Consider the following 14,954-nt stretch of genomic DNA (forward strand, 5'->3'; position numbering starts at 1 on the left):
TTTAAAGAAGCGTTTAAAAACTGATAAGAATCTAAAAATTTAAAACAATCTAAAGAATATGTAGTATATTTTTCCATATTGATGGGAACTATACTTAAAGAAGATATATACTTTTTAGTAATATCTTTTAAAATTAGATGCGAATCGTAACCAGAAAAATTATGCAGAACAACGGGAATAAATGGTTTTAGATTTAAATTCAAATTGCAGCCCCTGACAAGCCACCCCCCGAAATTGGCCATTTAGATGATTATGGTCGATTACGCTTACATCATTAGAGGAAAATTTTCGTCCGCAAATATAACATTTATCTCGATTAATAGAATTTGGAATTGTTTGAGGATCTAAGGGAATATTCAGTTTTATTTCTTTAATAAGATGTTCCGACAATGCTTTCAATCGTGATAGGAAATCCTCTACTGCATTTAACCCACAATAAAATTTAGAATAGATGATTCTTTCGTTTTTATCTAATACGATCATAGCGTAACAAATCGGTTTATGAATTTGCGTAACAGTACTAAAACTAGTATCGGTCGATTGCATCGCATTAGAAACCGTTTCCGTTAAACATTCAAAATCGCAATATACGACTACGGCATGTTTAAGCATTTTAAAAAATTCTGTAAATTTAAGAATAGAATTTTCGAGTTTAGGAACCGACAGTCTTTGAAATTTGAAATTTGTACATATTTCTCTGTGTAAGTTTAAACTCGACTCGCGTTGAAATCCGTTTAGACAATTATTACAATAGTAATAAAGAGATCTTTGCTTTTCGTGTAAAAGTCTATTAAAATTCCGTATTAAAAAATAATGTTGCTTATAAAGTAATAAATTTACATTTTTATCGAACTTAAATTTACTTATATAATAAGGAAAAACGACAGCCTTATAACCATATACATTAATACTAACAGTATTTGATTTCTCAAAACTCGATATCTGATCCAAAGAAACGGGAAATTTTAAATTCGAACAATTAATAAATTTTAAATATTTTCTGTAAGTAGATACTTTATTTTTATTATTCACAAGCGGGAAAATAGACGCGAGAATGCAATAAACGAAACATTTATCGTCTTTACATTGAATATTTAAAAGACATTTTTTGTTTGCTAATTGTTTGGGCAAAATTATCGATCCGCACCCGCCATTAATTGTATCATATGACGATCTATGAACATCTATAAAAGCCAGTTTATAAATTATCCATCCACTACCTAACGTAACGGCGATTGATATATCGCTTAGAATTTTTTCTATCGCGTTATCGATATTTTTCCAAGCCAAAAACGGGGATAAAACTCGTTCAGCATAGCTTGTAAAAAAAAAATCTTTAAAATCATATCGATGTCCTGTTTCTACGCATTTATACATTATTACTTTAAGACTAATAACAAATCGAATTCTATAGTCATTTCCAAAATTCGTAATTACATTAAATAATTCGGATTTTATATCTCTAAAAAATATGACCGGATCAACATACTCGAGATTAGATTTTCGATAACATTGTAAAAAATTTTGAAAAGCGGATTCTATTAGCAAAAACATTTTTTCTTTACCTGATGTAATCTACGTCGAGCTTTTTTTTTCCCTCGTTGTTCGAACAATATTCTTTGAAGGGAGAGAATTGTTTTTCTGATAAAAAAACATTCAATTAATTTACATAATTTTTTTTAAAAAACGTTATAAAATTGGAAAAAAATTTTTTTACTTACTTTTATTTACATGTACTCCTCCAAGAATTTTTCTACGGCTGCGAAAGCTTTTTGGAAAAAAGGGAATTCCTTGATAGGAATATTAAATCTGTTTTGAATCTCTGCATTAGAGTTTGATTTTGCTAAGCAGATGTAAAATTGCTGGCGAAATTCCTTAATTTCTAAATTATAACCATGAGAAATATATACAGAATATGGTGGAATCGACTTATAAGTTGTTTCGTCTTTTGAAATAATTAAATCGTATTTTTTCTTTTTATCGGCTGGCGCATCATCATTTTTTGTAGCTTTTCGCTTCTTAGAAGTAAAAGGATGATCGATTACAAATAAGGATTGAGAATCTAAAAAAAATGTCTATCTATGAAAATTATTAATAATTTAATTTTCTTATTCTTAAAAATAACAAAAAAAATCTAGATAATTACCTTCCATTTTTTTCTTTTCCTTGTGAGATTAAAAGCCTATGTGTTTAGAGAAAAACTCGCTAACGAATTAACCGAAGAAAGTAAACCTCCCGTCTTTATATCGTTGGGGGGAGTTGATTTGACCTCGTTTTGTAAAAGAGCGAATGAACCGGATGTGAGGCCAACACCGGGAGATGAGAAATACATTATAACCGATTCGTGTTAAGTAAAAAAAATACAACAGAAATATTCAATTCATTTCATTTTTTTATTGAAATAAAAAAACATTTACATCAATTAAGAAGTAAGTATACAAAATACATGTATAAATGTATTAATTATATTTAAAAAAATTAAAGTCTTTCACATATTTTTGCCAAAACACGAATTAGAGCAAATTGATAATTATCAGTTATAAATTTGGCCGATAATTGTTTCTGATTACTGATGAGACTACACCAATCCAATTTATGTTTAAAATCTTTCATAAATTTTTCGGATAAATCTTGATATTCTGAAATAATCTCCCAATCCACATGGTTTTCAAGTTCTTTAATAGTTTCTTCGGTTAATCGTTGATATTTACAAACAAGCGCCATATTGAGTGAATCTTTAAAACTTATAATGAATTGTGGACTCAATTTTTGATATTGAGATACGAGATCCCAGTTTAGATAATCAGAATATTCACTCAAAAATGTTTCTGTTAACTGCTGATAACGACAAACATCATCCCAATTAATTCGATGATTATACTTGTTTAAAAAAATAGGAGAGTAATGTCTGTTTTTCCATATTTTATTCCAGTTTAATTTATCTTGGAATTCTTCAATAAATTCATCACTAAGATTTTTTTCAGAAATAATATCCCAATCAACTTTATCTTGAAGTCGTCTTATTATGTCTTCCGTCAAATTTAATTTAGAGAAATCTTTCCAATCAACCAACGAATTTAATTCGTCAGAGAGCAGGGCTATTTCTCTTTTCTCCATTTTTATACGACTTGTCTTCTTCCGATATTAATATAATACTAATTTAATTTTAGTTTGTAGCGCTTTATATGACGAAATCAATTTGTATGATGCAATCGATTAGTTTTGTTTTAGACCAATAAGCTTTTTTTATGATGCAATCGTTTAGACAAATGAGCTTTTTATATTTTTTTTCATGTTGCAACATGTTTTTTTATAAATATTATTCGAACTTTTATATATTTTTTCGTGTTGCGACACGTTTTTTTAAATATCGTTATTAACAGAATTAATTATTTTTTCACGTGATCATTTATTACGTTGGTTGGAATTTAGGTCAACGTATTTATTACGTTGGTCTGAGAATTTTTTCTCACGCCCATTTTTTTATGTCAACGTATTTATTACGTTGGTCTGAGAATTTTTTCTCACGCCCATTTTTTTATGTCAACGTATTTATTACGTTGGTCTGAGAATTTTTTCCCACACACATTTTTTTTATGTCAGCGTATTTATTACTTTTTTAGGTCTCGAATTTTTTTTTCACGCTACATTTTGTTTTAGATCAACGAATTTAAAAAAGTATATATTATTTTACAATTAATGGTTTGCGGTATTATTAAATAAAACACAAAATTTTCGAGGAAAAAAAATACAATTTTATTGATTTTTAATTTCGTATTCAAAATACATTTTTTTTGGATTTATTGATTTTTACTTTCGTATTCAAAATACATTTTTGGAATATTATTTTCGGGTCCGCAATGGGGGTCGTGCTTCTCGGCGTCGAAAAAACATGTTTCGAAAGTTTCGAATGTTTTGTCGGATTTCTCTAAAATTTCCAGGCTGAAATGATGATAAGATTCTTTCGCAGTCAGCATCCAACGGAACTGTTTCGTTTTTGGTCTAAATCGAGGGCAAACATCTACAGAGTATAGAATTTTAACAGTCGGAGGAAACTGTTGAGCTTTAGCCGCGGCCTTGGCAGATTCTTCTGCTAACTCGATGCAGGGAAACGAGGTTCTAGAGAAAGCGTATGGAACTAATAATTTCTCTTTCAATGGAACAAACGCTGTCCAACGAATCACGGGTAGCATATCGTCACTACACCCTGCCATCTTTTCGAATAAAATAATTTTTAAATTCGCGATTGGTTTTTATGTTTTTTCGCGCATGTGCACTGTTGTTTTATGTAGCGTCATCTGTTGACGAAAAAAATTATAAAACAAGACACAAATTTTCGAGAAAATGCAATTTTATTTTTTAATTTCGTATTCAAAATACATTTTTGGAATATTATTTTCAGTCTGTCCACAATGAGGGTCGTTTTCTAGAGCGTGGGAAGCGCATTCGTCGAAGTTGGTAAAGATTTTGTCCGATTTCTCTTCAATGAGTACGCTATGATGATGGGGAGATTCTTTCGCTGTCAGTATCCATCGGATCTGTTTCACTTTTGGGTTAAACCATGGTCGAAAATCTACTGAGTATAGAATTTTAGTAGTTGGAGGAAACTGTTGAGTTTTAGCCGATTTTTCTGCCAACTCGATGCAAGGGAAGGAGGTTCTAGAGAATGCGTACGGAACTAATAAGTTCTCGCTGATGGGGTAAAACGCCGTCCAACGAATCTCGGGTACATCGTCTCTATACCTCGCCATCTTTTCGAATAAAATAATTTTTAAATTCGCGATTGTGGTTTTTTTATGTTTTCGCGCATGTGCAGTAGTGTTTTTGATTTTATTTAATAAGCAGTTATTTCGGTTTTAATTGCTATTTTAGATCATCATGTCTCGCAAAATAGTAGTCGCTTTTATTATTATAAGCTGTATAGAAATATTTTCGCTAACAATTTCTTTTATAGTTTTATTAAAAGGATCAAATTTTAAAGAAATTAATATAAAAAACACTACTTGCGAATATTCTTTACATTTAGGTAGAAACTTTTATTTACATAAATGTACGAATGCTGGAAGAACTGTATACGACATTCGAAGATTTTCGACCGATGGATTGCCTCACAAGTATAATGGTGTACAATTATTAAAGAACGAATTTAACTTACTGTGCAGAAAATGCGTTTAAAACATCCGTCCAGTTGTATCGTCGTGGGCCCGTCTCAATCTGGAAAAACGTCTTTAGTTCGGAAAATGCTACACGAAAATATCTACGAAAAACGATTAAATCGCATTTTATGGTGTTACTCGATGTATCAACCTTGGTTCGTGGAAGAGAAAAATATTCATTTTAAATGCGGTATTCCCGAAAGTATCGACGAAAATGTAGATTTAATAATTATAGACGATTTAATGCATTCTATAACCGAAAAAATTGCGGAATTATTTACCGTTCAATCGCATCATAAAAATATAAGCGTTATATTGATAATGCAGAATTTATTTCCTCGTAATAAAGTAATGAGAGATATTAGTTTAAATACTCATTATTTGATTTTATTTAAGAATAATAGAGATGAAAGCCAAATCAACTGTCTCGCTCGTCAAGCGTTTATAGGCAAAATGCCCTACTTCAAAGACGCATATTTAAACGCGACATCCAAACCGTACGGTTATTTGTTTATCGATTTCCATCCGTCGACCGATAAAGAATTGTGTTTACGAGATTCGTGTTTTCCCGACAATCAAGGCGTGTATTGGGTTTATATTCCACAAAAATGAAGAATATCAGAAAAAATTATCATTTGTTAAATGTGCTGGCAAAGGCAACACCCGCTCAGAGAAAAGCTTTGTTAAAAGAAGCATCGCCCGATCAGATAAAAGTCATATGCGAAATTTGCGATAATACGCTGCAAGGCCGAGTACCGGTAAACATTAATAAATTAAAAAAATATAAAAAATGTATTCGAAAACTCGCAAATAAAAAAATAGGTCTCCAAGCAAAAAAGAAGATTTTGATAAATCAATCGGGAGGATTTTTAGGCACGATTCTAGATCCAATAATATCATTAGCTAAAAGAATTTTTGGATTATAAAAAAATGGCTCAACGAATGGCGTTAGTACCTCCCGAATTAGTACCTAAATATCAACTGCAAAAACCGGAAATACGATTGCACGATAATATCCAAGATTTATTAGAAGAAAGTACTTTATCGGACGATTTTAAAGTTAAATTATTAAGTCAACTAATTTCGAGATTTAAACAAACTATTCACGCGCCGAAAGAACCGATTCGAGTCTCGATGGTATCAGAACCGATCGAAGAATCGCAACCATCGTTAGAACCGACAAAACCGACGACTATCGAAGATCAGATATCAGTTTCTGTCCCGCTGGGATATCAAAAATATGTTCCGCATATCATTCAATTACTAAAGCAATATCAATACGATTGGAACGAAAAAGGAGAATTTCTGGTAAATAATGAGCCGATAATTAACTCCCATATCGCGGATCTGATGTCGCATTTAATGCGCAATCGAAAATCTTCTATAGTGCCCGTTGGATTTAACGAATTTTATCAAGCGATTATTAAATCTAATATTCCTAGAGAATGGATAGGAAATAAGGCGCTATCGAGTCGATTACGAATAGAAGAATCGCCCATACTTCGTTTTCGAACGCCCTCGATTCCACCCCCACCAATACGATCAATTACTAGCGGAAGGAAAAAAAGAGTTTCGTCTACGAAAATTCCTAAACGGATTGGCTCGTCTAAAAGAAAACATATTTCATGGAAAGATTATTAAGCTCTATTTATTATAATCCATCTCATCCGGCATCGTTTGGCGGCGTAACGAGACTAATAAAAGCGACAAAGTTGCCTAGAAAAACCGTCGAACAATGGCTATCGACTCAAGATACGTATACGTTGCATAAACCCGTACGAAAAAATTATAGTCGCCGTAAAACTAAAGCGCTATATCAAGGAGAACTACTCCAGTCGGATCTTATGGATGTTCGACAATTTTCGAAAGATAATAATGGAATAAAATATTTATTAGCAACTATCGACGTGTTTTCTAAATATGCGTATGTAATTCCGGTAAAAGACAAAAAACCCGAAACGATAAAAAAAGCATTTCAAAAAATATTTAGAAAAGTAATACCCAGGATGATACATACCGATAAAGGGAAAGAGTTTATGAATTCTGTAATTAAGGATTTATTTAAAAAACATCAAATAAATCATTATTATACTCATTCCGAAACGAAAGCGTCGGTCGTAGAACGGTTTAATAAAACTTTAAAAAATAAAATTTATCGTCTTATTACCTATCGAAATTCTAATAAATATATCGATAAATTAAACGATTTGGTGAAGGCATATAATTATAGTAAACATCGAACTATAGGAATGCCTCCGGCCGAGGTGAAACCTAAACACCATTTACAAATTTTTAATCGACTTTACGGTAAAACGAAAACGAAAATAAAATATAAATATAAAATTAATGATAAAGTTAGAATTTCTAAGAAACGTAAAACGTTTTCTAGAGGATATTTGGCAGGATGGAGTAAAGAGGTTTTCTATATAAAAAACCGATTTCCGACGACCCCGGTCACTTATGTGTTAAAAGATTACAACAACCAGACGATTACGGGTCGATTTTATAACGAAGAACTGCAAAAAGTCAAAAATGGATAGGTTTTATGTTACGCTTATCAGTACGGCGAGTATGGACTATTTTCCAAAAAATACTCAATCGTCCTTCACATCGAAAATTAATCCACCGATAAATTTAAGCGGGTCGTGGGAAGCGGCATTGTCCCAGATAATAATACCTCGTTCGTGGTTTAATATAACTAACGAAAATAATACTTACAACATAATTTCTAAAGAGACGAAGTTGATTAAAGTAAAAACCGATGATTTGACTACACTAATTCCGTTATATCCTATAGGAGAGAACAAATCAAGTAATATATTCGAGACTATTACGAATAATTTAAAAGAATTAGGAAAGGATGGTCTTATTAAATTTTCTTATAACAAAGAAGACAGTGTTGTGTCGATTCAGATCGCTCAAGATTGCGAATTACGCATAAATCAAGATGCTCCTACATTTCTTTCGGCTCTAAATCTAGAGTATTTAAAACAATATATTGTAAGAGGAAAAGATGAAAAGATTCAATATAATTCATCTTTTACCGATTTTAAAGAAGAATTTATTACATTAATCGAAAAAAATAGATATATAGATAAAGTAAAAATCGAAAACGTCGAAAATACGATGCGTATACCGATTGGATTATACGGACAAAGAGAATTTCTTAAATCATTTCAGACAATCAGTTTTAAATCGCTTCCCGATAAAAAGTTATTATTGAAAGTTCCACGAGAAACTACCGTAAAATTTAATAGTCAATTAAAAGATATATTAGGATTCGATCGATTAGAATATTCCGAAGGAGAATTTACGGGAACTTATCCCTTAGAATTAAACGCCGGAATAACAGAAATATTTGTATATTCTAATTTAATAGAATCGCATCACGTAGGCGATACTTCGGCTCCACTATTTCGAGTAATTCCAGTTATGGGAGTAAAAGATCAACAAATCGTTAAAATTTATAATACTCCGTTATTTTTCCCTCTTCGATCGAATTATATCGAGACTATAACCGTAGACATATGCACATCAACGGGTGAAAACGTCATATTTACTTCGGGAAAAACGCTTTTGGTATTGTGTTTTCGCCGAAAAAGTATATAAAACCGGATTCATTAAAGAATCGGTTATTTGATAAAATGAAGCTTAAACCGGAGGACTGTATTAGTTATTATCGTTCGCAGACGGGAGGATATCCCGATTCTATATTTCCTCACACCCCTTATGTTACTCCTCAATGGGGAAGAGGACCGTATTTTAAAAGTCGACCGATTCAACGAGGATATGGATTTTTCGGTTCAATTTTTCGCGAAGCAATACCCATTTTAAAACACGCGAGTCGATATATTGGAAAAAAAGCGTTAAATATAGCGAAAGATATCGGCTCGGATATACTCACGGGAAAATCGTTAAAAGACTCGGCTCTATCGAGAATTAATCAGGCGGGTCGAGAAATAAAAGATGACGTCATTAAAAAAATTCAAAGCGGGTCGGGTAAAAAACGAAAACGTCTAAGAAAAAGCGTAAAACGAAAGAATACTAAGAAGAGGAAAGTAGTAGATATTTTCTCCTAAAAAATGGATCCTTTCTCCTGCCCGTGTTTAAAATCGGAACTAGATTTTTTTAAAACTATTCCGACCCAGTTGGCGATTTTAAATACTACCGAGGCTATTCTACATCCCATCGCTTCGATAACCGATCAGAAATCTCCTATAGAATTTCTAATCCCCGGCTCCGGAGAAAACTTAATAGATTTGAGCAGTATTTCGATTAATGCGCAAGTTACTGTTACTAAACAAAATGGAACTTCTACTCTCGATACCGATTTAGTAACACCCGTGAATAATTTTTTGCATTCGATGTTCTCTCAATGTACTACGATATTTAATGATAAAACCATATCTACGCACGTCAATTACCCATACCGTGCGATAATAGAAAATCTATTATTTTCCTCCGAAGAAGCGCAAAAAACCTATTTAACCAGCTCTTTCTTCTACAAAGACACCGCCGGATTTTTAAACGAAACCAACCCGATTAAAGATCCCAAGAATGAAGGATTAGTCACCAGGTTTAAGAAAAGCAGCAGAAGCCAAGTATTAGATTTATACGGACGACTTCATTTCGATTTTATTAATCAACCTAAATTATTGATAAACGGCGTAGACGTTCGAATAAAATTGGAACGTTCGAAAGACGCTTTCGCTCTAATGGCGACGGCCGATAATTATCAGATTCGATTAAAGAATATTACGTTAAAAGTAAATAGAATAGAAGTAAGTCCTAGCATCTTAATTGGAATGGAAAAAACATTAGAAAATTCTGTAATTAAAATGCCTTATCGACGAGTTAATATTAAAGTATTTACATTAAGTAAAGGGATTTTAAGTTCAAATATATCGAATGCGATAATCGGTCAAATCCCGAAAAGAATTATAATCGGATTGGTGCGAAATAACGCTTTTAATGGACAGTTCGATTTAAATCCTTTCAATTTTGAAAATTTCGACTTAAACTATATTTCTGTTATAAAAGATTCGATTTTAATCCCACCCAATCCGTTCTGTCCAGACTTTGACGCAAAATCTTACGCTCGAAGTTACGCAACATTATTCGAAGAAATAGGGGGAATTCCCTACGGAAAATTCACTAATATATCGTATTCCGACTACGCTCAAGGATACATGTTCCACGTATTCGACCTAACTCCCGACCGCGCAGCCTCCGAAAACCATACCTCTGTGTTGACCTATGGAAATGTTAGTTTCGATTTAAAGTTCAAAAGACCTTTGCCAGAAACAGTTAACGTCATATGCTTCTTAGAATATCGTAATACAATAGAAATCGATCGATCGCGAAACATTTACGTCGACTACTAAACAACTAATGGATACGATTATGCTCTGGAAACTGGCGTTAGGTGATTCCGAAATTAGCAAGACATTCGGCGGCGTTTATCCGTCGGATTTATTACCTCAAACAATCGGAAAGAAGAGAAGCTTTATCGTTAATACGGAGAACAGCAAAAATCCCGGACGACACTGGATAGCTCTTTTTTTCCGAAATTCGACTTGTTATTATTTTGACTCATACGGACTACCGCCAAAAATCCCGAACATTATAAAGTTCATAAGACAAAATTCCAAGGAGTTGCGTTGGAATCGAAAAACGCTCCAAGGTCCGTATAGTTCTACGTGCGGATACTTTTGCCTATTTTTTCTCTACAAAATATCGAGAAACCAAGACTTAAAAATTCTTCAGCCTAATACTAAATATTTTAATGATAACTATGTATTCGCTTTTGTACGCAATAATTTTCGTTTTGGTAAAATACCACCAAATATATTCATTAAATGTAACCAATGTAGCATTAGTTTACTCAAATAAAATTTTTTTTAAAACTTGAAAAATGCGTTTTTTAATTGAAACTATAAAACATTAGTCGCTTTGTGTGGGAATCGGGTCACCTCGAATTCTTGACTTTGAATTAGGAGGCCTATCTTTGACCTTGAATGTAAAAAAGATAGAGAGGGACAGATAAGACGCGACTTTGATGCCGTAGGCTAAGATGAGGACTAGCGAAAGTGAACGCGCATATTAATAAATCTAGAGTATAAACACTTTCGCTTTTTATCCGATTTTTTTTAACCCTCTTTCGAATTCTTGACATTGAATTAGGAGGCCGCTAGAATGTAAAAAAAGATAGAGAGGGACAGATAAGGCGCGACTTTGATGCCGTAGGCTAAGATGGGGACTAGCGAAAGTGAACGCGCATATTAATAAACCTAGAGTATAAACACTTTCGCTTTTTTTTACCGATTTTTTTTAACCCTTTTCGAATTCTTGACATTGAATTAGGAGGCTGCTAGAATGTAAAAAAGATAGAGAGGGACAGATAAGGCGCATATTAATAACCCTAGAGTATAAATACTTTCGCTTTATCCGATTTTTTAACCCTCTCCCAAAATGAGATCTCCATCAAATGTGGCAATTTTAGAGACAAAATATTTTACTAAATACAATCTAAATTTTGATGAAAAAACTTATAAAGGAAATCATATGGTTTCTGAAAAATGGGAAGACGTAAAAATTCTGAAAAATTTCGAAGAAGAAAACCAAATATGCTTCTTCTACAATGGGGCGTGGAGAATTTTAGACCATAATGGTAATTATCTTTTTTATATTTTAAAAAAATTTTTTTTATTTAATTGTATTTTTTTAAAATGTTTTTCATAATTTTTTTCAGAAACAATAATCTCTGCTCAAAATATTTATCATATTCATCCAGTCATATCTACTCCAATAAATATATCTTCTGAAATTTCAATAACTGTATTCAAAACTCAAACCATTTACTATAACAGAAAAATGTATTCAAAAACATCAAATTTAAACGCAGGTTTTAAAAAAAATATTATTATACTTTTTGAAGCATACAAACGCATTATAATAAAAATGGGTCGGCGGATGATAGTGCTATTTGAAGACCAATAGAAAGTAAGTTTTTTCAAAAAACTTTATATAAATTTTAAATAATAGATGTAAGAATATTCCGCAAGATTTTTTCGAGTCGAACAAAAGATGAATGTCTAGACATTAGGTCAATTTAAATTCTTTTAGTTTTTTAATATTTGAAATAAATTTAAGCTTTCTACGACTAACTTTTTTTATAATTTTTTAATACGCTTTTTTTATAATTTCAATCTTAAACTTCTTACCTTCGCGGTTGTTGGCAATACATCGGTTAATCCTATCGATCGTCTCTTATATTTAAAAAACAATTGTAAGTTTAAAAGCAACAGTTGCATTTTAGACACAATGACTAGACATCTTTCTTTGTTTGACAATCTTCTTTGTTTCGAAAAAGAAGAACGACTAACGCCCTCTGCTTTTTTTTCTTGCGGATTTTCCTTACAATCTACTTTTAATTTTTAATTTAAACTATTTATAATAAAAATTTTTTTAAAAATAAATATACAACATAATATTTATTGTTTTTTTAGACACATTCAGCGGAGATCTCATCATCTATTCATCTATTTTTCTACATCAATTTAAGCATTATTATAACTTTTTATATTTATTTTGTTTATAACTTTTTTATGTTTATTTTTGTTTTTATATGTATTTTGTTTTGTTTAACTTTTTATATTTATTTTATTTTGTTTTTCGTATTATATTAATTATTATAATATAATTTAGTTTTTTGGTATTTTCAAATAAAAAAGAACAAGAGAAAAAATTGTGTTGTTTATTTAATCGTCGTCGCGACACATATTTGTCGACAGATGGCGCCCAACCAAAACAAAAAACTTACAAAAATAAAAAAATATATAAAAAATAAAAAAATATATAAATATAAAAAAATAAAAATATAAAAATAAATAAAAGAAAGTTCTCTTATATAAAAAAATAAAAAAATATATAAAAATAAAAAAATAAAAGTATAAAAATAAATAAAAGAAAGAGGAGGAAAAAAATATATATATCGTAAAAGTATCGATAAAAACCAAATAGCAAATGGCGCGATCCGATTAGCGACGGACGGTTCGCGCTGTTTGTTATTTTTTTAATCGGTTTCGAAATTTCGAAGGAAAAAAATAATTTAAAAAAGAAAATGAAGTTTAATATTTTGCCAACAGATGGCGCCTTCGAGACTTAACAATTTAATATTTTGCCCAACAGATGGCATTGGCTTAACGAAAAGAAAAATATCTTAAAGTTATATATAATAATATTAATTTTCTTAAATAAAGAAAATAATATTGATTCTCTTAAAAGAGAGAGAGAGATCGTCGTATTGTAAAGAGAGAAATCTTAAAAACATAACGAAAAGAAAAATATCTTAAAGTTAAATATATATAATAATATTAATTTTCTTAAATAAAGAAAAAAATACTGATTCTCTTAAGAGAGAGAGAGATCGTAAAGAGAGAAAACATCGTTTTTTCTTAAAAAAAACTCGTCGATAAACAAATCTCTTAAGAAAATATATAACGAAAATATCGGCGGCGTATTCTAAAAACGCTCGCTCAAATTTCGCGGTGAAGTATATCCGAAGGGGCAACAAAAATGGGCGTGGTTTTAATGTCTACGAGAGCTTTTGGAATGCTAATATCGTAGAAACGCTCGAACGATTCAACGGTTTTTGCCATTTTTAGCCCCTGGTGGACGTCTTTCCCTCCGGAGGTTGAGCGATACTACAATAAAAGTTATAAAATCTTAAAAGTTTAACAAATTATCTCAGAGTCTCTCTCCCTAATACTACTCTTAATAGCTTAACTTTGTTTCTGTTTACTAAATTGAATTTCACAGTAAAATACTCGGAAACTCTAAATTATAAAAGCCACACAGATTAAATGGCTTAATTTTTACAATATCAATTTAAAATGGATAAAAGCATTATTAAATAATTATTATTTATTCGTGTATATCGACTTCTTTCGAAGAAATACTCATTTATTGTACGGTTTATGTAAGCTGAAAAATTAAATTTTAAACATATTTCTTGGTGAACACGTGACCGAAAGCTATTTTTATCTTGGCAGGAGATTTCCTAGTGATCTATCTCATATCTAATTTGCATATTTGTAACAATATTTGTGATAATCTTTATTAAACAGATCTAGACATTTTATATTATTTAAATTTGACTGGATTAGTAAAAGAATTATATAAAAATTTTCAGTATTTTGCAGGAAACTTCAATCCAGATGACGTAAGAGTCATCCATGGTTCGCGGTAGAATTTGCGCGATGATCTTTTTTATATCTAATTTGCATTATTATAATGGAAAATTATTAACCTTTATTAAACAGATCTAGTTATTGTGTATTAATTAAATTCATCGGTTTTTGTGAAAGAATTCTTTAAAACTTTTAGCGTTTATTTAGAAACTTTTTGTCACCTGATGACATTGGACAAAAGCATTTTCGTTTTGTTTATTGTATACGACAGTTCGCGCCAGATTTCGTAAAGTGCGGTTTAATAATTCTGTGTTTCTCGTTTTTTCGAAGTTCACTGCGATAATTTTTTATTACGTGGATTCATACATTTTGCGTTGATTGCAATGGATATTTTAAGGCATACAGTTTACTGTGAATTAGTTCTAAATTCAGAAAGAAAAGTTGAAAATAATTTATTTTTCGACAATTTGGGAGAACTGATCTTTGTTTGGATGTAAATGAAGGCATGTAAATTTATTTGTGCATATAATTATCTAGTTCTAATTTCGAAACATTTATGGCATTTAGTGTTTATAAGCGTGTTATTTAGACATGTCTACCAATTTAG

General features: G+C 31.1%; 1 protein-coding gene and 1 long non-coding RNA gene across 2 annotated transcripts; one reads left to right on the forward strand and one right to left on the reverse strand.

Moving 5' to 3' along the window:
* Positions 1 to 1,489: 1,489 nt before the first annotated feature.
* LOC136976142 (uncharacterized) lies at positions 1,490 to 3,359 on the reverse strand. The gene is made up of 3 exons (XR_010880884.1): positions 2,147 to 3,359; positions 1,722 to 2,062; positions 1,490 to 1,641 (listed from the first exon to the last, which is right to left on the reverse strand). It is a non-coding gene; the product is annotated as an uncharacterized lncRNA (long non-coding RNA).
* Positions 3,360 to 9,238: 5,879 nt separating this feature from the next.
* Positions 9,239 to 10,540, forward strand: LOC136976141 (uncharacterized protein F54H12.2-like). Its single transcript, XM_067271353.1, has one exon. It carries the CDS (start codon positions 9,239 to 9,241, stop codon positions 10,538 to 10,540), a length of 1,302 nt encoding a protein of 433 aa, XP_067127454.1.
* Positions 10,541 to 14,954: the final 4,414 nt, after the last annotated feature.

Source organism: Centruroides vittatus, unplaced genomic scaffold (genome assembly GCF_030686945.1).
Source record: "Centruroides vittatus isolate TY-2023 unplaced genomic scaffold, ASM3068694v2 contig_396, whole genome shotgun sequence".
Taxonomy (NCBI): domain Eukaryota; kingdom Metazoa; phylum Arthropoda; class Arachnida; order Scorpiones; family Buthidae; genus Centruroides; species Centruroides vittatus.

What these genes read in the sequence shown, in the direction of transcription:
- LOC136976141 (XM_067271353.1), top strand. Translation starts at nt 9,239, where the DNA reads ATGGATCCTTTCTCCTGCCCGTGTTTAAAATCGGAACTAGATTTTTTT.